At 37.9% G+C, this 26,472-nt stretch overlaps 1 protein-coding gene across 4 annotated transcripts in view; it reads left to right on the forward strand.

Annotated features, from left to right (window-relative positions):
* The window catches only part of KIF21A (kinesin family member 21A), an 85,794-nt gene that overhangs the window by 25,403 nt on the left and 33,919 nt on the right, over positions 1-26,472 (forward strand). For 2 of the 4 annotated variants that reach the window (XM_084206176.1, XM_084206174.1), the window contains exons 2-15: positions 3,247-3,469; positions 4,730-4,912; positions 7,806-7,955; positions 8,604-8,738; positions 11,851-12,018; positions 13,376-13,491; positions 17,425-17,620; positions 18,396-18,585; positions 19,197-19,260; positions 19,948-20,151; positions 23,338-23,376; positions 25,543-25,627; positions 25,801-25,918; positions 26,254-26,442. In XM_084206176.1, the coding sequence (XP_084062302.1) occupies positions 3,247-3,469; positions 4,730-4,912; positions 7,806-7,955; positions 8,604-8,738; positions 11,851-12,018; positions 13,376-13,491; positions 17,425-17,620; positions 18,396-18,585; positions 19,197-19,260; positions 19,948-20,151; positions 23,338-23,376; positions 25,543-25,627; positions 25,801-25,918; positions 26,254-26,442 (2,060 nt within the window). The remainder of the gene's footprint in view (positions 1-3,246; positions 3,470-4,729; positions 4,913-7,805; positions 7,956-8,603; positions 8,739-11,850; positions 12,019-13,375; positions 13,492-17,424; positions 17,621-18,395; positions 18,586-19,196; positions 19,261-19,947; positions 20,152-23,337; positions 23,377-25,542; positions 25,628-25,800; positions 25,919-26,253; positions 26,443-26,472) is intronic. The other 2 variants (XM_084206177.1, XM_084206175.1) reach the window with 1 other exon arrangement.

Here is a 26,472-nt window from a genome sequence, read left to right on the forward strand (position 1 = left end):
GATGTGTTGCAAGCAGGGGAAGTGGCTGAGCTGGTAGGAAGCTGCTGGCAGTGACACAGATGCCCCTCAGCTGGGCTGTGGGCTGGTTGTGCTGGGCTGGTGTGTACAGCTCGCTGTTGGGCAGCAGAGCTCTGGGAGGAGCTGCCTGGCTGCAGGCAGGACCCGGCCAGGAGGATTCTCATGGGAAGTCTCTGCTGGGCGACATGGAAACTGCTCACTTTACAGTCCTGTCATCACCGTAATAACCATCATGCAAATCACTGATGTTTTAGGCATGCTGCTCCTTTTCATGGTCGGGCGACCTTTACTTAGTAGGAGAAAGGAGAAATTTATTTGGCACCTGTCATAATTGTGTCAGTTTGTCAATGTAGAAAATTTTCTTTCAAGTGTAGAATAAAAACATATGAAGAAAAAACTTCTTAAATAAACTTGCCCGCCTCATTCTGTGAGTTGTTGCTAAAAGCCTCTCTGGAACTGAGGACAAGTTGTGTTTTTGGGATGCACTAAAGCTTGCTTGATGTTGAAAATGTGTTTTCCATCTAGATTTCTAGAAGAGATCTTCCCAGGCTTTTTTTTGCTCTGGAAGGCAATGAGACATGCCTCTGGACCTTTAGGAGCCCTCAGAGATCATTCTTGTAAGGACAGTTAATGGCCTCTGTACTGGTGCACTGGATTAGTGAAAGAATAAGTGCTTACTCTGAAAAAGGAGCTTGCCCTCTGACTGACTTCACAGCAGTAGAAGAAGGAGCAGAATAACCTACTGAGTAGGCATTTTCTAACTATTGTTTTAGACAGCAAGCTGCAGTGTTTTATTTGCTCAAACTTCCAGTTGTGTAGAATGCTTTTAGAGAAGGCATATGATTAATTTTTCTTTGAAGACTTTCTCTACCTTGAAATAAAAGCTATTTTATTACCAAAATCCCTTAATTTAGAAGGAAGTAAATGTATTACAAGCTTCTGTTCATATTTATCAGATTCTGTGTTCAGTCAACACACGTACAAGTGGATCAAGTTGGTTGTTATTGAAGGAGTTATGTAAATCCTGTATTACTTTTAGCATTCTTATTTCATTTAAGAAAAAAAAAAACTCCTTATGATGTTGTTAGAGAGAAAATTTGACCTACATTACACACTTTGTGTCCTTAAATGCAAATACTGGCTGTAGAATATTTATGCCTGTTTTGCACAACATAGAATCTTTTCTCTAATGATATTTTTCAAAGGTTTATTTAATTTTCACTTGACACAAGAGGGTAAGCTGACAAGGATGGTACCTCCTGATCATTAATGAAGTTTCTGTACTGGAATTCATGTGCACAAACCTTACAGATAAATTAAGGTTAATCTCGAGTGTCACATGTGGGATATAGTGAAATCCTCAGAATGAAAAATCTGAAAAATACTCTAGACAGCAGTGCACATCCCTCAATGAAAAATTCAGAACATGCAATAGAGGAGATACATCATGCTCTCTCAGATTTTTTTTTTTTTTTGTATCTTTTGTTTTCAAGCAGGATATTTCTAACTTCATCTAACATGTGCATAATTAGTCTGCAGCAGTCCACTCGGTTGTTGGAGACAAGCTCTCTCTGTGTCAGCAGGTGTTGGCACAGTCCCAGTAGATCAGCAGGTAGCTTTGGGCCCTTATGCTCCCATTAGAATTTGGAACAAGTTTTGTGTGTTTGGAGTCGAGCATTTTGGCTTAGTTTCCTCTGAAGGGGGTGTAAACTGTGCACACCGAAACTGCTCTGTGAACCAAACCAGCATGTGAGACCTGAAAATGTTGGGGAGTTTGCTTCAAGGCAGCACAGCTACTCTAAACAGAGCTTTAATGTGCATGTGGCCCTTACAACATGGAATATGAGATGAATATGTGCCTTTAAGTATGCTCTGTGCCTGCAGATCTTTGACACTGTGGAACTGAAAGTAGCCACGCTGAATCTTTATATAATTGCAAGACCTGTATAAAATATTCCATGTTTCTGTTTGTATGTAGCTGTACTGCATCCTATTATTATTCCTAATGTCCTTCTTTGTCACATCTTTTAAGCTGCACACTGCACATGTTTTGGTGTGGGTTTTGTGTGTTTGGGTTTGGTTTGGGTTGGTTTTTTGGTGCTGCTTTGGGAACTTGGAAATATCTTTTAAAAAGGTAGCTTTGTAAGCAAATTATTAGTTACTTAAAACTAGAACAGTATGTTAAGTGGGCCAGAGTTTTTCTTCTTGATAGTTAATCATTAAACCCATGGAATCACAAGCTTCTGCAGTCATTATTAGTCGTGAGGCCAGTACATGAATTCTATTTTGATGAGGCTGCAAGAGTGTTAAGAATGCAGAGGAATCAATAAAATGACAGAATATAAGAAGTTCAAGCTATAGTCTACAAGTTATTTTGTAAAATAAGAAACTGAACAAACTGAAATAAAAGCTGAATTTTGCCTTAGAGGGGAATAATGAGGAATGAGACCCTCTTACCTTTAGAACTTGTTAAATATTGTTCTTTTTCTGCTATCTGAAGGTATACTTCACTGAAACCAAACATTTCACAGAAGTGTTCTGGCTGTACAAGTTCCTTTTCTGACAAAAGGAAAGATGCAATTTCACCTTTTCCTTGCTGTCATTGCTCTTGCAGCAAGGAGGCTTTCATTGAAGATGATATCACAGAACATTCTGTTAGTAAGGACCCATAAGAATATTGAAGTCCAACTCTGGAGTGAATGGCCCATACAGGAACTGAACCCACAATCTTGGCATCACTAGCACTAGGCTCTAACCAGCTGAGCTAGGTGTTGGTGGGTCCTTGCTCCCAAATTGCTATTTAAACTCTCCTATATTTTTTTTCACATTTAACTTGCTTGTGAAAAAAGTAAAATGACTTAACAATGAACGCATGCAGAAGTTTGATAAAACTGGAAAGCTTGATTTCCAAGTCTGAAACAACATAGAAAAGTGACTCTTCAGTAATGCAGAATAAACATACAGAAACATTCAGAGTTCTAGGCAGGCCATCAGCTTGAAGTAGGTGAACCTTCAGAAAAGATGGTGTCATTAGCAAAAGCAGTTTTAAGGCTGGGGTTCTGATACAGTCAGTACTGTGGCTCAGACAACCAAAAATCTTTTGGCTTGGTGAAGAAAAATTCTCATTTCTCAGTCATTAAGGAATTCTCAGATCCCTTATTTATGTTGTGTACTCCTCTTTTTGATAACTAGAATTTCTAATACTTCTTTTTATCTCTTCCAAAACAGAATTCGACCACAGTTAGCCAAAGAGAAGATTGAAGGATGCCATATTTGTACATCTGTCACACCTGGTGAACCTCAAGTGTTCTTGGGAAAAGATAAGGCCTTCACTTTTGATTATGTTTTTAACATTGACTCACAGCAAGAAGAGATCTATGTGCAGTGCATAGAAAAGCTGATTGAAGGTTGCTTTGAAGGCTATAATGCCACTGTCTTTGCTTATGGCCAGGTAAGCTTCACAATTTTATTTTAAAGTGTTTATTTTGGAATAAACAGGTTTTTTAAACTGATTTTTCTCTTAAATTTCTGAATGCATTAATCTGGTTTTAGCATCTTGGGTTTATTTTCAATGAGTTACCCTCTAGGAGAGTGCTGAGTTTATATAAAGTCTGTTTAGACTGGCAGTTGAAACACAGACTATATATGGACCACCGATCTGAATTTAATAGTAATACTGAAAATAGTATCAGTCCATATAATTCCTGAATTCACCTCAGTGCAGCAATACAAATCATTGACCTACTCACTTGGAGAGTCTTTTCTGAGCAACTTTTCAACCAACTGCATGTTTAGCAGCTTTTGTGAGTAGGAGCTTTTTAAAAATAGATCCTGGAGAACTTCAGGCCACGTTGTTTGCTTGTGGGCAAAATGCAGAGATCAGATTCCAAAGTCAGAACTTTTCATCAGGAACACACCCTCTTAGTGCACTGGGCACACTTGAAGCTGAGCACAATGTAAGCAGTGTGTTACTGTCTTCTGAATATTCCTTTACAAGTTGATTGCATAAAATGTGGTCTTGGATGCTGAGTTTCAGCTCTGTTAGGTGTTGCATCTCAAGTTAGCCAGGTGAAGTCTATTCCTAGTCAAACAAAGCAGTTTGCAGATCCAGTTTAGCAGATTATGTTCAGCTGTGTGATCCTATCTTTGTCTTAGACTTGACCCACTAATTAAGTGAAAACACTACACTACCTTGACTTCTATTGGACTTCACATTTAATTAGATTATCTTCCTAGTGAAGACAGAGCTTGTATTCTTTAGTATAAAGTGAGAACAATGGGAATATAATACCTGAGATATTCAGACATCTTAATTAAGGGAGTCATTTGATCTGCTTCAGTAAAGAATTGCAAATGCTGCTTTTACCTTCAAAATACATGCTTCAATTAACAGCCCTGGTTGGAAACATTAACTCATCTTTTGACCTAGAGGAGATAGCTCAAGGCTGATGTGAACTGGGTAGGGAAAGTTTCTAGGGGAAGGGTTATGAAAGATTGCGCTGCTCTTTGCCTTCTTGTATGTGATCACTGGCTAAACAGTAGAGTTTGTCCAAATTCTGCTGTTTATCCATTTTTCAACGTGACCTGTAGTTGTGTGTGTTAATATTGTAAAGATGGCAGGTGGATGTGAACACTAGTGTGCACAAACTGTATTTCTGTGATGATTTGGTATTATTAACATGTTCTAGTGACTACTCCTTTTTCAAATTAGACAGGTGCTGGCAAAACATATACCATGGGCACTGGATTTGACGTCAACATAACAGAAGAGGAGCAAGGCATTATATCCCGTGCTGTTAAGCACCTTTTCAGATGTATTGAAGAAAAAAAACAAGGTGCTATTAAGCAAGGACTTCCACCTCCAGATTTTAAAGTGAATGCACAGTTCTTAGAGGTAAATATGATCCACATTTGTGGATGTAACTTTATGCAATTTTTTTGGTAGTTTTTTTTGTGCATTTTGTTTGTTTTTGTTTTTTCTTTTTTTTGTTTTTAAGAAAACCAATTAAATTTTTTCTCCCCAGATGTTTTGAATTAATATACAAGATTTCAAAAGGAAAATTTATGGGATTTGCTTCAGCTCTTCAATTTATGAAAAAGTCTTTTTTTTTTCCTTACTCCAATTATTTTACTACTTCCCTTCATAGTATTATTTTGAAGTATACAAATATTTGTTTGTCGTCATTTATCCCTTTTTGATTGTAGGGCCTGTTGCTTTTGCCTGTTGGTAATTCTTGACAAAACTTTAAAACAAGAAATTATAAAAGATCCCCTAATTGTATTTTGTGGCTTTGAGTAGTGACCATGCTTTGCCTGCTTTTGTCACTTTGCCATAGATTTCTTTAGCTTTCAGAATCTGTTCAGAAGACTTTCTTTCACCAATGAAGAAACCTAGCACGAAAATACTTCTTTCTGCAATTCCCACTGGTTTAGGACTGGGCTTCAATATCACTGTTCTCTTCTTTCTTAGACTCAGAGGAATAAAAAAACAACCCTGGTCAGTACTGTGGCAAAACTGCTCCCCTTGTACTTTCACGTAGACACAGTTGGGGAAAGGGGCCATAACATCTGTGATCTTTCTGGCCTGCAGCAGCCGTTGCTTTATGCCTTGTAGGGTTTGTACTGCGTCTCCTGGCTGTGGAACTGCTCTTTAAATTGATTGATTCGGGTGTAACATATTTACATTTTCTACCAACCTGCAAAAATCCAACACTTCAGGCACACAGAGAGGCAGAATCAATTTTAGGAAGAGCAGGTGTAAATTTGTTTTGCTTACTTCAGTATGTACAACTTTATCCACTTGGGGGTAGAAACCCCTGCTTCAGTATTACCCATGAGAAAAGCTGTTAGTTTACTTCAGGAGCAGTAAAACCAAGTCCTTTAGTCATTAACAAGCTGGCATTAGTTTTGCATCAGTCTGGGTTGCTACCCTTATGCAGAACCTTTTGTTGCTCAGGCTAATATTTGCCTAGGGAGAGTTGGCTTGAGCATGTGCTGTGGGACTGCTGTACTCTGTGCACCAGGGAGCTGCAGCTTTGCTTAGGCAGCTGCAACATGAGCAGCATAAGGAGCAGTAACCAGTGTGGTTTCTGAGTTTATTGTGTTTTTTGACATAAGATTACAAATGTGACTGCGTCCCAAAATACAGGGCAGTGATTAAATATTCCAGTGAGAATGGTGTGAGGAATTGCAGCCATTGCAATGTATTTCAGCTGAACTGTAGATGCTGAAACCTGTCTTGTTTATCTATTTAGAGAAAGGTTAAATGATGTATATAATAATTTCTCCCTTAAAAAAATGTCATTTTAGTTGGTAGATTTTTTTTTCCTTTTAGTAAGGCTTTCCCAGAAGGAACTTTTTCTGATTAGTTTGATATTATACACTATTTTTGTGTCAAAAAGTATCCTCTTCCTCCCATCCTGTCTACCATTAGAGCTGGATTGCATAAACAATAATTTAGTCGTTGAGCAAGTTGAAGCAAGATTGTATTTTTGGAATAACTTTGAAGTCTTACAGCTGGATAACTGTTGGGAACAGTGACTCCTGTTTGCTACTTTCTTGCCTTTCTTTAGCTGGCTGCAGTCTGCCTCCCTTAACTCCTTGCTTTCCTGCTTTTCCAAAGACATGCATATGCAGTCCCATCCAATTGCAGGCGCGTTATCAGGATCTGCGCCAAATTGTGGCATCAGTTTGTTTGAATTTATGAAGGTAAAGGATTAGTAAGAAGATTCCTACATAGACTATCTATGCCTAATAATTAAATAGAATTCCTTTTTTACTATTACTAAAGAATTTTTTTTTTTTACTATACTAAAGAAAAACATCACATTTATGAACGCTGAGTCTTTTCTTCTCAGGGATGACTTTTTTCTTTTGAGAAAGTCATTTTCAGCTCTGTGAGAAAGTACCTTGTGTGAATACAGACCTGTTGTAGTCGTTCTTTGACTGTTACCTAGGAATTTTGATCAGGAATTGAATTAGTCCTGGCTGAGCTTTGCTGACACAAATTAGTATAACTAAATTAGAGACACTTGATATGTTCCAGGGTACACAGGCAGAGACTACAGCCATGAAATTCAGTGGGATACTGTTTTCTTCTGGGTGGGTTGTCTGGTTTTTTCCCCCTGATATCTTCAATTCAATCTAAACACTGCATAAAGCTGAGGATATTCTTTTGGAGTACAAAAGCCCTGCTCAAGAAGCCATGCCATAGTATTTTTGGACTGATGCTTGCTGTCTTTAAGAAGCAACTTGCACAAAAACCATTATTATATATCAAATTCCCTCCTGCCCAGGAAGAATTTATCTAAATGAGAGCCATAGAAATATGAAGGTATGAGAGAGGAGATGAGGAAAGGTGCAATGGCAGGGGGAGCAAGTGGAGTGAGTTGGAAGTGTTTGGAGCAGAGTGCAGCCAACTTAATCCACATAAGAAAAGCCCAAGGTTGAATCTGAAGACAGCAGGTGCCTGCCACAGAAACCACTCTTGTTCTGCTGGCACCAAATTCCTCCTCTTCCCTGGTCCCACCAAAGAATTTTATCTCAGATCTGGCAGCGTGAAGGAATTTACTGCATCTTTGGGTGGCATCATAGGAAGTTGTGCAGGTCACTTAATTTGCAGCTGCTCTGTCACCTATTATCCTTGTAAATTTGGCTGTTTCACATCTTTTGGGAGCTGAGACATTTGGATTTTTACAACTTTTGGTACGTGCCATGCACAGATTTGTTAGTCATTGGAGGAATTCCTTCTGAAAGTGATATGTTTTTTGTCTTTTTCTTCTCCTCAGCTTTACAATGAAGAAATTCTTGATCTCTTTGATACCACACGTGATATTGATGCAAAGAATAAAAAATCAAATATTAAAATACATGAAGATTCAGCAGGAGGAATTTATACAGTGGGCGTTACAACTCGAACTGTGAATGGAGAATCTGAGGTGATAACTGGAAATAAATTACACTGTTACATGCCAAGTAGATTCTAAAAATGTCTGTATGCTTTGATGACTGTTTAAAAATAAAGGTAATGCTAGCTTATATCTGTCTTCTGGGCAATTTAAGTGTAAAAGCTAGCTAAAATTTTTATTTTCTTAACTCTTTATAGCCTTAAATCTGATATATTTGATACTAAGTGCATATCGCTTTCATGTAAAGCTAGGGACAGGTTTTTGTTCATAACATAGTTCTGCTGGGAGAATTTTGACATATATGTAAATCTGATCTCCCAAATCTTTATTATCTGTTTTGAGAGGAAAGCTTTGCATTTGGATGATGTGAAATAAACTGCTATTCAGGTACACTGCAAATCTGAATACAAATGTTAATGTACTTTTTATTGTACAGGTGAATGAAGATAGGTATGTTACTACTAGGGCACAGTAAAGAGAGGAATATGAAGATTTAAGTATTTTACAGAAATCAGAAAAAATAGTTTTAGTTTGCTTATTTAGGGATCTTTGTCTTTTTTTTTCTTTTTTTTTTTTTGCATATAGGAACTGAATGCATAGCAAAGAGAGAAATTTTAGTCATGAAACATTTTTCCTTTAACCAGCAAGGGATGCAATGTACTGTTGCCTGTTTTGTAGATGATGCAGTGCTTGAAGCTGGGGGCTTTGTCTCGAACCACTGCCAGCACTCAGATGAACGTTCAGAGCTCACGCTCACACGCCATCTTCACCATACACCTGTGTCAGACCAGAGTCTGTCCCGCCTTCAACGCCGTACGTACTTTTGCTGTTGGTAAACTTCTCTTTAGTGGCTGTTTTTCAAAATGGGGATAGTTTTGGCAGTCACTGCTATTTGAATTGGACTTAGTAAGGATGCTGTAGTCATCATAATGCTTGATGAATTTGCTAAGCATTATAATAATTTGATTTAATCTGTGCATATGTAACTATCCTCTAGCCAGAGGCAACCATAAATTGCAGACTCTTACAGGAACCTACCCATTCTCCCCTAGCATTTTCTTCAGTATTTTGTTGCGACATACACAAGTGAGAAAGTTAAAATATAATTTGTCTTTAATTGGGAAAGCACATTTAAGTGTCTAAGCAGCTAGTGGGTTTAAACTTGCAGTCAGCTAACTGAAACTGCTTGGATATTTCAGATTAATTGTTGATATACAATAAGGTGCAAGTAGAAAAGCATTACATTCTGAGGCTCAGTGTATATATTTGAAATAGCTCTATATTCGGGGTGCAGGTATTTTGTTAAATCTACATACCTGAAATTCAAGGTGAAATTCACCATGAATGAACATGAAGCTGTTCTGTAGAACATTCTGCGTGTGACTGTTCAGCTGTTAGTTGCTGTTGGGTGTATGTTGTACAGGGGAGAACTCTGACGAAATCCACATTACTGAAAACTACAGTTCCTTCAGGGGGATTTAACTTGAATGTTCTAAAGGTCTTTTGCATATAATTTTAAAATATTACATACTATCCGACCCACAGTTATCACATTTTTAAGCATGTGGAACAGTGAATTGGATTTGCAGCACTTTTTGGGGGGTTGCTTTTATTTTTTAATACTCCAAATAATCATTTACAGGCAAAATGAGTGTTCCTTCCTAGTCCTTTGTGGTATGTAGACCTGCTTTATACACCTGCTAAAAACACTTCTTTCTGCTTGCCATGCTGAAACTGGATTTGGTGGTGTGGTCAGCTGTCTTCACTTGGGAGGGATTGGCATCACACTACAAGCCCACACAGGGCACTGCGTGGTGACATTGTCTGCTTGGAAATTTTGCTGTAAACTGTCTACTGCAGAGTGAGAAGTCTTGTGGGGGCCTGTTTCCTGCAGGCTGTTGTCCCAGCAGTCCCCCTGTGCTGGTGCACTCGCAGCCTTCCCTGGGGCTGAGCTGCCCCAGGGCACTGGTGCCTGGCTCTGCCTGTGTTTTTACAGAGGCTTGTGTTAGAGGAAGAGGTGGCCATCTTCTGCCTTCTGTCAAACTGTTCTGTTTCAACTCTTCTTGGGAGATATTCACAAGATAATCTGGCTGTGGAGCTGTGCATTTCTAAATCCTTAATTTTTTAAGACCACACCCTCTTCTTTCCCTGCATTGTTTAGGAGAGTAGAGGATAGACCTGACACTGTCCTCTGAACGCTCCTGGAATCTAAATTAATACAAGCTATTATTGGGTGGCCAGGAGAGACGTGGCTCAAGTTTCTGTAGACAGCAGTTTTGGGAGACCTTTGTTACTAGGACAACGCGGTTTCTCCTTCTCGGGTGACAGCCGTGGCCGTGCCGCTCTGTGCGCGGTGGCCCGTGCCCAGGGCTGGCTGGCAGCCAGGGCTGCAGCGCTCAGACAGGCTCCTGGGGCTCTCTGCACATCAGCCAGGCTTCTGGGAAGTTTCTGGATGTGCATTTCACTTGCTAAATGAGGGAGAGTGATGGGATGCATTAATCGTGACTCAGAGGGCTGGGAATAAGAGTGTGGCCCCCAGAGTGTAAACATCAAAATAACAGAAATAATGATTCCTGGTCTTGTGGAAGTGGCACAGTTCCCATTCTCTTCTGGTACTGCTACAAAAGGATGCATGAAATATTTAACTACCATCAGGAGGGTTTGGTCTGCAGAGACCTGTATTACCCCTTGCAGTAGCAAAGGGAGCTGTAGGCTGGCTGGCCAAGGACATAAAGGTCACCACAGTATACCTGAGGGTCTGTGTTTGGCTTTTTGATTAGGTTTGGGTTTTTTTGTTTTTTGAAGGTTTTTCTGGGTTTTCTATGCTTAATGTGATTAGAATTTCCTAATAAAGCTTGTAGTTTGGGCTGTGAGAGTTTGTTTTGAATCCAGTATACACTCCATATATGCTTATTATCTGACACCATGCCAAATTAGTAGAAATTGCCCTGCAATGGGTGTCTTACCAGTAAGGTCAAGAAGTGAGCGTTTTAAAGACTTTTCTAATTGTGTTACTTTCCTGACAATTAATCTAACTACACTTGTAGTAAAATAAAAGTCTACAGTGAATGGTAGAATGAAACTAATTGACAGAAAAGTTTGGGATTGTCTAATGAAAAAGGATAATTTTCCTGCTGTGCTTTGGGATGTGAAGTGGAAAGAGGCTGAGGCTGTGGTACCTGCCCCAGGGCAGTGTGTTCCTGGGCAGGCTCCCTGCACTGATAGAGGCTTGCAGCAAGTGCCAGTCATTGTCTGGGGGAAGAAGGTGGAAGGGAGAAAGGAACCTCTTCATTTTCCCTTGTTCCCTCTACTGTTCCTATTTTCTGGGGAAGTCAGAAGTGCTAGTGGAATACTGACTGCTAGGAGAAATAGTTTCCAATAATAATTCCTAATGTAAGTTGAAGAATCATCCCACGGGGAGGCTGGTGATGGGGTTTAGAGAGGTATAAAATCAAAATATCTTTCAGCTATTTGGCAGGCTTATAAACTAGCTGGTTCTGGTGATTTTATGGGGTAATAATGTAATATTAAAGTTGGTTTTTTTGGTTTTTTTTTTTTTTTGAATCAGTTTCCTTTGACAATTGGTTCAAGAGTGCATTTTATGAGAGATACAAATTTGCTGCTGACCTTGCTGGAGACTTGTATATTTTAATAGATGTTTCCCCTTATTTTTTCATCAAGAAGCAGTGGTAGCTTGTACTTATAGTAATTTGTAATCACATGCATCTAGAACTAGGTCTTCAAGAATGATATGTTAGTACATATGATTAAAATGGAGATAGTGTGTTTCAAAATACTGTTGTTATAAAAGAAAGAATAAGGAGATGGTCATAGTAAAGAGGTAGTTTTGTAAATTGTTGATTGAACTTAGCAGATGTTAATGTGAAAGATCTCACCAAGCCTTCTGGGTTCTTCTTTGCTTCAGGATAATGCCACTGATAACAGGATAATATCTGAATCTTCTGAGATGAATGAATATGAAACTCTTACTGCCAAGTTTCATTTTGTTGATCTGGCGGGATCTGAAAGGTTAAAGCGAACAGGAGCTACAGGAGAAAGGGCAAAGGAAGGCATCTCCATCAACTGTGGACTAGTAAGACTATGCAACTATACAATATAATGTAAAACAAACCCAGGCAAAACACTTAGAAATGAAATTTATAGCTTATAGCTTAATTTTTTTTGTCTGTGTACTGGCTATTTTTTAATTGACTGTATTAAATGAAGTAATTTTTAAATTGATTGTATTAAATGATTTTGTTAATGCTGAACTGCACTGAAAAGTAGAGCTGGTGATTATCAGTGGAGATTGTAGTTTCATGTCTTTGTTTTGTGTACCATGGCTATGTGGAGGCTCTGTGCAACTCTTTTAAATAAGACTCAAAAATACATGTCTGTTCTGTATGTGAAAACATGTCACCTTTTTTCTGGGCTATTGTGCAGTACCAGTTTTTTTGGGTATTCAATTAGAATGTTCTCAATGATTCTCTTGCCATCATGACATTGGTTATTTTCTGTAGTTCTGCTGGTTATATTATATGGAAGAGAGAGAATATTCAGTTCAATTTCATCATTGACATAAGCACAAAGCCAGCAGGACTGGGGTTATCTAGATGACATAGTTGTGTCCTAACAAAGAGCACATAAAGTGCATGAAGGTGACAATCAGTGTGATGTAACTAATATAAGATCACAAAGCTTTTATTTACAGTGAAGTCCAGCCCTCAGTTTTGTGGAACAGATTGAAAGTGCTTTGAATCCTTCAAAGCAAGAAGGGTGTGTGCAGTTCTTCATCTGCTGGTGGCAGCTGCAGCATTTCCAAAGCAAGAACTTGCAGTACAGGGCGCCACCTAAAGCAAAACCCTTCAGCTTGACTGAAGTGTGTGTGGTTCCACATAAAAATAATTTCACAGCCAAATGTTTGATTGTTTAGAAACATGCATTAGATCCTTTTAGTAATGGAACGGGATAGCCATGGACTAGAAGCCTTTACATTAAAGTCAGAAGTCATTTGCTTTATAACTGTAGAGATACTAAAATCTGGGGTTTTTCCTTCATATAAATGCCCCATATTTTATTCTATTTTAAAGAAATTATAGCTACTGTTAGAGGTAGAGATCAACTTTGTCATCCAAAGCAAATATTTGTTAGATTAAGTAGTACCAACTTTAGTTTGTGACTGACAAGAGATACTAATAGTGCAAATGAATTGTGCTAAGCACTTTGGTACTTCCAGGTGCCAGACTGTAAGTCATCCAATGCACTGCTGAGAACACAAAAATTTCTAAATATAAAATACAGAAATCTTTGGAAATACTTTTATGCTAACTGTCATGAGTATGTTTGTTAGTTTTCTCACAATATGCTGACTCCAGTTTATAGGTGTTTTAATATAAAACTACACAGGAGCTGATTCTGACTTGTGTGTTACGTGATTTGGTGTTTTATAGCTGGCACTTGGCAATGTAATTAGTGCGTTGGGAGATAAAAGCAAGAAGGCAACTCATGTACCATACAGAGATTCAAAGCTCACAAGGCTACTTCAAGACTCTCTTGGGGGAAACAGGTATGAAAATTGGAACATTTTATGTATTTCATTGTGAAGGAGCGTGAATGAGAACATAATCTGCAGAAAGTAAAATGAACATTAAATGACAATAAAAGTCTTGCTGGAGGAAGATTCTGGAGATAAGTTGTCGTGCAAGTAATTGTCATCAATGGAAGGGAAAGATATTAAAGAGGATTTTTGTGTTGTTCTTTTCAGTGCTATTGTTATTTTACTAGACATGAAGCTTCAGGTTACTTACTTAGAAGTTACCATTTTCAGGCAAATTCTTCCCATGAAAATATCTGTAGATTGTAGATAGTACAAAGGCAGATTTTGTTTACAGCATATTTTAATGCTGTGATGAGTTTCTCCCTTAGAGGTTGTTTTTGTTGTTGTTGTTGCTTTGTTTTTTAAATGTTAGTGAATTGTTTGCTCTGACTGCCATGCACAGGGGCTTGGAGTCAGTTTACCACCCACAGTCACTTCCATCTTTTTAGAGATTATATATCTCAGCCTATGATACATCTGTTCAGTTACCTGATGCTGGATTGCAGCCTAATAAAAACAAAGTAGTCTTTCACCAGGGTTTGTATGAATCCATTTGTATACATTCTGAACATACAGTGAAGGGAAGCTTTCACCTCTGAAGGCTTAGGAGGCGACACTAACAAATTTATTAAAATACAGATTTTGTATTTTTAATGCTAACATGTACAAATATAAGAGGGACCAAAGCTGAGTATACTTTAGTAAGGTAGTACTCTTCTTTTATGTGATCCAATATGCCTGGCTCCTGTGTCTGGGAGAGTAGGAAGTTTTTACCCAAAGGAGTAGGGAGAAGTGGAAGAAAATTCTCAAACTGTTGTGATCCTCTTCAGAGAGAGCTTTAGTAACAAGTTGAAGCACTGCAGTGTGAGGGAAAGGAGAGAGAGAAAAAACAAGTGAAATAAGGGCTAGAAACTTTCAAAAGCGCAAAAGGGAGAAAGAAACTCAAGAATTACAAACAAATCAGCAGAAATCTAACGGCATAGCTCTGCTAAGCTCTCTCTGTAAATAAACGCAGAAAGCACTTCATTAAATTTTTTATCAAATACACCAGCTACCGAGCATGTTTTTTTAAAAAAAAAATATTTCTAAAATCGGCCTTTTGTAGAAATACTCCTTGGACTCCAAAATATCTTGGTGTCTGACAGCTCCGCGGCTCCCCCCCGTGTTCTTCAGGAGCAATCACGGAGTTCATTCAGTGTGCCCCGCACAGACACTCCCTCCCTGCCCCCGGGAGAGAACCACAAGGGAGAAGAGTCAGGTCTGACATAAGGACACGTGGCTAGCTAAAGCAAAAGTCACATATGCACGCAAAGCAAAGGAAATATCTCATTTCCCGTGGGCTGGCAGGTGTTCAGCCATTCCCAGGAAAGCAGGGCTCCATCATGCCGTAGGGTGACTTGGGAAGACAAATGCTGTCACTGAATATCCCCCCTTTTGTCCCATTGCCCAGCATATGAATTTGGGGCACAATTCCATATGGGATGGAGTATCCCTTGGGTCTGGTGGGCTCAGCTGCCCTGGCTGTGTCCCCTCCCCACCCCTTGTGCACCCACTGGTGGGGCAGCCTGAGGAGCAGAGAAGGCTCTGACTCCGTGTGAGCCCTGCTCAGCAGCATCTCAAGCATACCTGCATCATGGACCCACAGCAGGTGTTTCCAGCACAAATCCAAACCAGCTGCTGTGAAGAAAATGAGCTATATCCCAGCCAAAACCAGCACAAATGTACAGATAGCAAATGCTGCCCCAAAATGCTTTAATGCTACTTGTCTGTATTCTTTGTCTTTTTTCTGATTGATGAGAATTGTGTGGATGCCTTCCTTCCCCCCAGTTTTTTTGTACGTGACATACGTGCTGAGACATCTCAAATCAGCATGTTGCTGTTAAGGAAGATGTTTTTCATATATACTTATATATAAAACCATCACATTTTTAATGGTTTCTTGTCTGGGCTTTGGCAACCAAAATGCATTGGAAAGCTAAATTTTAACAAATATTGCAGTTTTTTCTTCTGGACAATCAGATTTAGATTTCTTTATGCCTTTTCTGTAGCCCCCCCAACTTCCACTCTAGATATAACTGTCCACATTATTGTTTCTCTCTTAACAAATAAAGAAATTTACTAGTAATGATTTGGATTAGGTTGTAGTAAATCCTGAGTTAACAGTGATAAAAACATTATATCACTGTTCTCACAATAATCCTTATTTTAAGTATAATGCTGTAGAAGTTCTTAAGCAGCATTTAAATATTAACTTTTCTTGAATTATTCAAATAAAAATATGGAGCATTGATGTTTTAAAAGGAATGTTATCATGTATAACATGAAAAATGAAAACCCTCCAAACTTCAGGAACAAGGGGAGCAATTTAAAGAAATGGTGACAAAGGAAATAGAACTGTTAAAAAGCCCTAGTCCATTTTACAATTTAGATAGAAAACTGGAGTTCAAGTTGTTCAGTTTTCAAGATGGATGCATAGCAGAACCAGTCCTCTGAGATTTCAAAAAGTAAGCATATTCTCAATGTCAGAATTAAAAAAATTTGTTTCTTATCTGGCATGGCCTTATCTTGAGGGCTGAAAGAGTTTGGAGAAGTGGCACAAAGATACGGGTGAGAACTGAGGAAGAGTTGCTGAAAGTGAATTTTTTTGTAGCCCCAGGCTAGTTACTCTTTCTAGCTTAGTTTCCCAGTGTGTATGGTGAATATGATTGTTGCAGGGATTCGTTTGTTTGTTTCAGTCTGAAATTATCGAAAGTGAAGATCAGAATCCAGCCTGCCTGATGCAGATAATGCTCCTTTGCCCCACAGACAGCTCACTCTTCCTAACACAACTCCCCAAGTTGTGGCATTCAGAGGAGAAGCAAATTCCTTTAAAACCTGGAGGAGTGTACTCAGTCTATCAAATGCAGATGTTTTGCCCTTTCTGTTGAGAATTTAGGCAAGGTATGCACCTTCAGAGTGATCTGCAGCTGGAATTCTGGTTCTGACCTTCCAGGCTGTTCATACCTGATGTGGAATGAGTGTGCTCCAGGGAGTGAGGGAAGGAACCTGTTGAATGATGGAAGCGCTTGGTTGGAGTGAAAATTGTTTTGGTTTTTTTTTTCTGCATTTGTCCTATTGGTTCCTGCTGGTGTATCTGCTTTTGTATTTATGTATTTGGAGCATGGAATGTATTCTCATCCTGCAACAATATCCCATGATGGGATGGCTCAGGGATGTTGTAGGAAGCTGAAAGAAGCATGGTTGTTCATGGGCCTCTTGGGCCAAGAGCTCAGGTCCTGCTGCTTTTTGTTGCAGAAAGTTGCTCTAAGCAGTGGTGTTATGAAAGGTGGTGCAAATACAGTTATAGACACAGAGTGCTAAGGGTAAGCCCTAGTTTTAGCCTTCTCTTGGAGAACAGGAGATAACTTGCCATGGAGAACTCAGCCAGTTTGGAACCTGAGGTAGAGAACAGGCACATTAGACATGTATGGACAGGTAAGATGAGCATTTGGGCATCTTTCAGATGAAGTAAGTAACTAACTCAGGAATTACAGTAGGCTGTCCTGACAGCTGCATGATCCAAATCACTGTCTAGGAATTTAGGTTGACTATAAATTCCTTAATTTCAGTTTATGTATGTTTAGGCAAATGTTTGAGAAACGTATCTGGAAACACCCATTAATAGCTTTTAGAGTTTCATGTATGGAATAAGTGATGATCTAGTATCTCCTATTCTATGCTAGGGAGATACAAGACCTGCTGGCCTTTGTGGTTCACGGTTTGGAGTGAGCCAGATGCAGAAATATTTTCACAAATACCGTAAAGTTGCTACTCTTGTTTCACCCTGTGCCCGAGGACCTGTTAGCTTCTCTCTGCTCTTTTTCTCCGTGGTGTGTAATGCTGACCTGTGTTTCTGGCTTCCAGTCAAACGCTCATGATAGCGTGTGTGAGCCCTTCGGATCGAGACTTCATGGAAACTCTGAACACGCTGAAGTACGCCAACCGGGCGCGGAACATCAAGAACAAGGTGATGGTTAATCAGGATAGGGCCAGTCAACAAATAAATGCTTTGCGCAGTGAGATTGCACGGCTACAGATGGAACTCATGGAGTACAAAACCGTAAGTTTGTCCTCTTAGGATTTCTTCTGCTTTAAAATGCTTATATTTCCACAGGAGCTTTTTCCCCCCCTGTTGACTATTTCCACTTCATATGCTAAAAACATTGGAAAAGCAACCCTCATGTAAACAACACATAATTCCAGTGATTACCAGGTGTTTTTAGAAAACGTAGATTGTATCCCCCAAAAATGAAATGTCTGCAAATGTCAGTGATACTTACATGATGCATGCTGTTTGCTTTTTGAAAGACAATCAGAAAGTCACTTCCAAATGAAAAATGACCAAACCACAACTTTGATGCGTAAGTGAATGTGTATTGTTACTGTGTATTGCTTTTGAAAACTTCCTAGATGGCTAAAAGAGTTTGTTTTAAAAATCCAGTATAAGGCAAATACTCACGCCTGTTTCTTCCTGAATTTTACTCAGTGTTCTGATCAATAAAGGTCATCACCAAACAGGATCACCTTTTGCTCTTCTTGAGCTCGTATTCTGATTTGATAAGAAGAGTTATCTTCTTATTTTTTAACCTCTTCAAAAACTTGTATTTCAGACTAAAGTGGAATTACACAAAACCCAGATGCTAAGGTGTTGGCCCAGACATCAGTCTTTTGAAAACTATCCCTTTATCATTTTTTTAAACTCTTTGAGAGATAATCTTGTGCTATGAGTGTCTGCATAGAATTCTAAGTCATCTGTGGATTGTTTTTACTGATTTAGGATTTTTAAAGTGTAGGTAAGCCTTGACTAGTAATAAAATATTTTTACTTTCTTGAAGGGTAAAAGGATTATAGATGAAGAAGGCGTTGAAAGCATCAATGACATGTTCCATGAGAATGCAATGCTGCAAACAGAAAACAACAACCTGCGTGTTAGAATTAAAGCAATGCAAGAGACTATTGATGCTCTTAGAGCCAGAATAACACAGCTTATGAGTGATCAGGCCAACCAAGTGCTAGCCAGGACAGGTATGCTGTGAATGTGCATAAACTGCTTCATAAATTCATGAACTTAAATTAATTGCATGTCCTTGCTTCACTGATCCCTTGAAATAAAATTATGCCTTTTTATTAGCAATGTAGGACCTCCTTTGGCAGGGATAGGCCCCCATATGATTATTTCTTCTGTTTCTGAGGTCTTTTTTTAATAATACAAGTAGTTTGGTACTCTGATTTGACCATCCATTTAGAAATGTGAACAAGAAGAAACATGAAATAATATTTTTGTATAGGAATTATTTGTATGCTTAGCCCCATTGGTGGTTTAACAACCAGACCAAGTTAATTTGATTCCAAATTAAACTCCAGATAAGTAATTTTGATTTAGGGGTTGTTAACATGTGCTAACATGGAAAACAAGTTACATATGATGATCACATGAGAGAGGAACAAAAAATGTAACTCAGTTTAAGAAGGAAAACTATTTTCCAAATAAGTTAAGATTTACAAGTGTAGCCCATGTGACTGTTTCCCTTTGCTGGTACCTTGTGCTTAGTAGCTATATTCATACGTTTATACTGTTACCACCCTTTCTCAATGTTTCCCTTCCCTCATTCCCTTTTTCCCTCTGTCTTTCAAAGGGGAAGGAAATGAAGAAATTAGCAACATGATTCATAACTATATCAAGGAAATAGAAGATCTCAGGTATTTGCATTATATGTATTTGGACAATTTTCATTTAAAAAAATAATAGAAGTGTTAGCAGTACTTCAGCTGTTTTCCTGTGTAGGGATTACTTTAGGAGAGTGGTCCTTCAGCTTCTAAGACCATCTGGTGTTGCTCTTGGACATCAACATGTAAAATGACAATAGAAATGAGAGTAAGATGTTGCCTAAATTATGGTGATAACTTAATAATGTTGCACCAAGGACAGCAAAACTTAGAACAATTCTTTTATAGCTTTATAACCTTTTGTAAAAATGACAGCACTGAGAAATTACTTGTTTAAAAATTTTTTTTATAAATACTTCCTTTTAAAATTCAAGAACTCTTAAATATTTTAGATATTTTTATTTATCTATATCTTGGATGTATACCGTGCTAAAAAAATATCTGGCTTATCCTCAGTTTACATTAGAGCTTTTGTATAGCTTTCATTTGCTATCTATATTCATAAAGCATGTTCAGCCATGTATCTGTGTGTGTATGTATACATCTGTGTGTATGTTCATGTATTCATGAAAGTATTTTCATGTATTCTGTCAAGGTTATAGGAACAGTATATATAATCATTGTGTAAAATGGTATTTTAAAGGAATTTACTCCATTGATGTACTGGCAATAGTTGTAATTCATGGTCTACAATTCTTCCTTGTTTTGTTTTTTATTAAGAGCAAAATTATTAGAAAGTGAAGCAGTGAATGAAAATCTTCGACGCAGCTTGTCAAGAGCCTCATCAAGAGCCACGTACTTTGGTGGACCATCAGCATTTTCTGCTTCTATGCTTTCTTCAGAGAAAGAGACAATGGAAATTCTAGATATAGCCAAGAAAGATCTGGAAAAGCTGAAAAAAAAAGAAAGGAAAAAGAAAAAGAGGTGGTGTATGAATTATAATGCTATTTGTTTTCTCTTTCTTAGTAAAAGGGCTTATTTTTTAATTACTGAAATTTAAAAAGGCTTTTTGTGTGGGTTTGGACCCTAAACTGCTGTTCCTTGAAACCCTTTTCCATGCTGAAGTTAGTTTTCTTTTGCATCTTTTCTTCCAGTGAAGTGTGCAGTATTTGTCTCCTTTGTAATGAATTTTTCTGTGTAATTATGCACAATGATAAAAGCACAGGTGCTCTCTCTAAATTTTGTTGTTTTTAAAAATTTCTTCTAAAATGCGCCTGAAATTTAACAGAAGTTTGAAGAAAATGTAAAAATTTTTTCAACTCTGTCCAAACTGAAACAGCTTTCTGAAGAAAAGATATTCTAAATAGCTGGGGATTCTTTGGTAGCTGTTGCAATGGCTTCTTTTGCTTTATCTTTTGCTTCTATGAATGTTTCTTAATTTGAGTTTTCCTAACTCTGCAACATCATGCTCTGCTGGATTTTTTTTGCTGTCCAACTTCTCATCTACTAAAATCCTCATAGAAATTGACACAAATGCCTGTTCAGATAGCAGTTAGCACAGCAAGGCTTTGTGTACTCAGAGACTTTGCGTCCATTAGAAATCTCTGTTTTAGTTGAATTTTTCCATGCTGCTAATCTGTTACTCTTTTTAATAATGGTCCTTCTGCAAGTTCAGAGTAAAGTTGTAACAGTTTAAGCTTGAAATAGTCAAAGTATAGAGTAGATGAGGATCAGTCATATCTTTTAGATCCTATATCTGTAAATCCGTTCACCTCACAAATGTCTGATGCTTTTAGAGAACAGTCATTTTAAGTACAACTAGATTCTTTGCATATCATTTTTCAGGAGGCTCTAAGACTTTTATGGGGGTTGTGATTAGATTTTGTCTCATTTTTGTAGGAACTTGAGGGTAAGATGGAAGCATTAAATAAAATCAGCAGCGTGTTCTGTCCTTTCTTCATCCAAGCACTACAGTATGTCCTTTAACTGTAAATGCAGGAACAAAGATTTGATTTTGTATTTTTTAACACATTTTAAAATCAAGCATGCATTTAACTACATGCTTAGATAGAGCCTCAGTCGTTAGGTTGTGTTTTTGTGGTTTGGTTTGGTTTGGTTTTGTTTTGTTTTTCTGAAAGCCAGTCATACTTTCTCACACCAAGAAAATAATATTGCGATCGGACGGCCAAGTAGTCTGATCCAAAAGTAGGGACTACTTACCATAAATTATTTTTGAGATCAGTTTTGAATCCTAGCATTATAGAATTAGAGAGCTATAGAAAAATGAAAGTTGAAAGAGGCCTCTTGATGGCTCTATCTTAAAGTGGGCCTTGTGTTCTATAAAATTGGGGTCATACTCTTCAAAGTGCTGCTAAGGTTTGAATTTATCTACTGGCCTATCTGCAGACTGCTTTGTAATAAATAGAAATTTCTGAGGTGCGTGTGTTGGGAGGAAAATTCCTTAGATGCTGAGAAATGTTAGAATTTGAGGGATTATACATTGTCATTCTTGCTATCTGCAGAGTGCTTCTATCCAATTAGTGAAAAGTCTGTGTTAAGGCTATATCATTGTGAATTTTTATTCTGTCAAAATTTCAGGAATTGGCAGTGTGTACGTTAATGCAATACACAAGACACTTTGCTATCCAGTTTGATGGGGATTCTTTGTTATAATTCTGTCTTCTGTAGGCACTTACTTACATTTACTCTACTATTTCTTTTTAGTGTTGCCCTTCCTTTCAGGTTGTCTAACTAGCATTTTTCTATAAAAATGGGATTGGTAAGCCTACCTACTAGTTCTGCCCCTTCTGCTGCCTTTCTTGGTCTTTTGTTTCCTGGGTATGGGTCAGTATGACAAAAGGTGCACAATTTTAAATACATACAACTTATTTAAATTGTTGTGAGATAGCCTGAAGGTCTAAGAGCAAGGTTCTGAATGAGCAGCAAGTATGTAGTGTTAAATATCTGAAGCCTTAATAAGCACCTGTCATGAAGTTTATTGGAAACAGTTTACACAGCAATAATATTTTGCCTACTGATTGGAGTATCCCACAGTGTGACTAAATGTGACTTATCCCCTAGAAGCCCCTGAGGAAATCTTTCACATTCCTTTTACATACCTGGTAACCATTTCTGACTGTTTTCTTTTGACTGCCCTAACCTTAATTAAATTAGTGATGAAAGTTATGTGGGATTCAGCTTGCTGGCTCCTAGCTGATACCAAGGGAAGGTGGTAGGCAGTATAAGGTGAAAAAGCAGCAAAAGCTCTTGCTTAAAACTTTGTCATAATGGGAAATGAGGAATTTCAGTAGTTGATGAATTTTAAGCCATCTCTATGCTTACCTATGTCATGCAGACCTTTTTTACTGGTAAATCCACATTGATTCAAGAGGAAAAAGTGCAGGCAGAAATACTAACATTTTGTCCATCTCATTGCTTCTGGTGCATGTTTTTTGTTAATTTGTTAAAGAATAACAAGAAATTATTCACATGTACTTTCTGAATCCCAGAAAAATAAGCTGCAGTTTTCTACTTTTTATTTAAAAACAGACAACAAAACCCAAACAAAAACATGAATGCAGTTTGAAGATTTTTAAATAATAATTATATTCAGAATATATTATTTAAATTATTAGTAAGTTAATAATTTAAAAGTTTTCTTATTCATGCTTTATATTACAATATGTTATCAGCATATATAAAACTTATGCATTGTTTTTTTCCTGATATGTTCCTGAGAATATATAACTTTGGGTCAGTGGGAGTATTTGCAATTTTCAGTATTTTACCAGCCAGCTTTAAGTGGAGAAAGAGGAGAAAGCTTTTTCTAGATTTGAGATATTTTCTTAATCCATTATTAGAAATAATTCACAAAGTTAAATACATTGTCTAAAATTTCTTCCTTAGTGTAACTTGAATTTACTTGTTACCAGTGGCAAATTAGTTAACCTACACATGCTTCTTTTTTGTTTTCTGTTTACTTTCCAAGTGTCCAGGATGTATTGCCTTTTTACTACTTGTTGTCTCTTGATGGTATCTTTTAAAATTTCATTTTAAACTCCGCAAGCTCATATATATCATTTTTTTACCTTCTTATCACTTTTGCTTTTCACTGTCTGGTTTGTCCTTCATTGGCTTGGCCTTCCAATACTGTACCTCGTGCTTTTGAAGGCTACAGAAACTTGAGGAAAGCAGTCAAGAAGAAAGAAGGTTGGAATATTTCCCAGGTTTTTAATTACCTGTCATTTTAATTAACTGGTTGTCATACATGAAAAGAAGTTGGGCAGATTCATAGGTACTTCAGGAGTAGTTAATTTTCGGAATTCTTTCCTGGGTTTTCACTTTCAATCAGTGTTTTAACTGGAAGAAACCTTTGTTGTGGAATTGAGGTTGACTCTGGAGTTACACAGGGTTGAGCAAGCTTTTGTGGGGAGGTGGCACCTTTGGGAATTCCTGTTGAATTAATTGTTTTCTTTCTTGCATGGCCTAAGAGAAATGGAAGGCAGGAGGAAAGAGCAGTAGCGCATATAGTATGAAATGTCTGGCAGGCAGTATATAACAATAATACCTTTGGTATGTGAGATCAAGAGTGTCTTGGACCATCACACGTCAGTCAAGTCTGCTGCTTTGGTTTCTGAACACGTGTGACAAAAGCCTTGATCATTCCTCCCATTCCACTTCAGCCAAACCAGATGAATAGTCATTCACAGAGAGCAGTTAAGCTGAGGGCTCTAAAAAGAGAACTATATTATGATTAAAAGAGAAGCTAAGGGAGTTTTTATTTTTCTGCTGTCTACTTTGAACCAAAAAACCTACCCACTGAATGATTCAGATGATGTGAATCCACAGACCAGTAGCACAGTTCTACCTGGTGGAGCTGCTGGCTCTCCTCCTTGCTGTCCCTCCCCTTTGTTAGGCAGAACACAAATTCTCTGTAGTGGTTAGTTCTGTACTGAGTGGAAGGGAAACTGGGGGTTTGTCTCAATTTGCACGAGGATTGGAGCTAAGATCCATTATCTTTTAGGCTTAATAACATAGAATATGTTCTAGTTTGAGGGAGATGAGAATCTGTGGAAATGAGATTGTGTGACACAGTGTTCCGTTAGGCATTTTTTTGTGTACAAATCTGGTTAGATTTTTAAATTCCAGCATCCCCAGCTGCTGCATGTATTCAGATGATCCAAGCAAAAGCTTTCTGCTTTGTGCATGGTCAGTTCATAACTGGTAGTGAGTGGTGCAGAAGGGAATCTGTTAGCATTGAACAGATTAAAAAGATATAATAATACAGTAATACAACAGAAAATCACATGTACACAGCACTGTGCTACTCAACAGACACTTTTTAGATTCAATCTCTGTTTTAAAGGTGTCACTTACCAAATCATAGTGTTTCAAATCTACTGTGTATTTCTTGTCCCTGCACTGAGTATTGGATTTGCCGAAGAGTTTGATCTTGAATCTGAGCTCCTCTTGGTATCAGTGGAGGAAGATGTGCATTTCTAGTTTCTGTGCCTGATCAGTGACAGCACAGCTTGCCAAACTTTTATGCAGCTGATGTTAGTTGAGGTGGATTCCACACTATGCAGTCCTAACCACATTTTTGCATTAGTACCCCTATGGTGTCTAGCTCTATTCTGTCACAACTTCCCATCCACTGGAACTTTGGATTTTGTATATGTAACACTAGAGATACCTGGTCTGTGACAATTTGCAGAGTGCCATTGATTTTTTGTGTTATATTTGCATGTGATGTCTTAAATGTGCCCTTAAAAATGTTAAAACTTGCCCTACTGGGTAATACACCAAACATTTAGAACAAAACAAAAAAACCCTTCTCTAAACCCTTTTTATAGTTCTATCAGTGACTGTTTTGAGCATTCCCTTTATGGCAAAGTAGATAACTAATCAAAAGAGTGGTTATAGTACAATAAATTAGGATATTGTTTAAGGTTTATACATAAATGTTAAGACTGTTCTGAGTAGAGTAGGCTCTGTTGTAGCTTGAAAGTGTAGGAATACCTGTAATGTACATTGTACTTGCACACAGTGTTCTTTTATTGTTTTGTAAAAGCTACTCTGGGTACACTGCAACTTCCATGCAAAATGAGTACTGCTGTAGCACATGGAGATGTGTATTCTGATGCTGGAACAATGTGCTAATCATTACTATCACCTTGCAAACCAAGATTAATTAGGCATTATTTTATTATCTGCAGAAGTTTGGAAGTTGTGTTTTACCCATGCCCAACACCTGTACATTTTTCTAACTACACTTTGTTTTTCATCTTTATTTGGAATTACAACTTACTGGTTTGGGGGATGGGAAACAATTGCCATTTCAGTTTGTGAATAATTTGTGTCTGCCTCTTTTACTAGTGTTAAGGAGGATAACACAGACAATGAGCAGGAGAAAAGAGATGAAAAAGGCACTTCTGAGAGAGACAATAATGAATTGGAGGGAGTAAGTATTAACAAGTGTTTGGCTTATTTGTTCATTGTCTGTTTAAAGATTTACAAGGTTATAGAAAGAAAATTAGGAATGTGCTAGGTGAATACTGCAGCTTCACAGTGACAGTCAAAAATGATTGAGGCATGGAAAAGTGTGGAGTGCTTTAATGTCTGTATGTTTCGTAGGAGGAAATTCAGGAAGTGAGTGATCATGATGATGAAGAAGAGGAAGATGATGAGGACGAAGATGATATGGAAGTTGTTGAAAGCTCAGATGAATCAGATTCTGACTCTGATGAAAAAGGTGATGTTAGTGCAATATTCTGTAGAGTTTTGCAAATATCTGTCAAACCTCAGGTCTTGGTAGGCAAGAAAGTGTGTTGTCAACTGTCTGTGTGTAATTCTCTGTGGAGAGTGTGTTCTGTGAGTTACTTTTTTGGTTATGGTGCTAAAACACGTAATAGACAATTGATCGAATGTCCCTGTATGGGTTTTGAAATTGACTAGAGGCCAGGTTCATAGTGGTTTGTGTGGAATCCTCCCATGTACAATATGTATTTACAGTGACCCTAAGATTGCAAGGATTATCTGTGTTCACGTGGTCCTTGCTTTACTTTAACAGAAATCTTTCTATTTTAGAAAATTATCAAGCTGACTTGGCAAATATCACCTGTGAAATAGCAATTAAGCAGAAACTGATAGATGAGCTAGAAAACAGCCAGCGAAGGTTGCAAACACTGAAAAAACAGTATGAAGAGAAACTAATGATGCTGCAACATAAAATTCGAGACACTCAGCTTGAAAGAGATCAGGTTCTTCAAAACTTGGGTAAGAAGTACAAAATCATTGATCTTGTAT

The sequence above is a fragment of the Fringilla coelebs genome (genome assembly GCF_963513975.1).
Source record: "Fringilla coelebs genome assembly, chromosome: 5".
Taxonomy (NCBI): domain Eukaryota; kingdom Metazoa; phylum Chordata; class Aves; order Passeriformes; family Fringillidae; genus Fringilla; species Fringilla coelebs.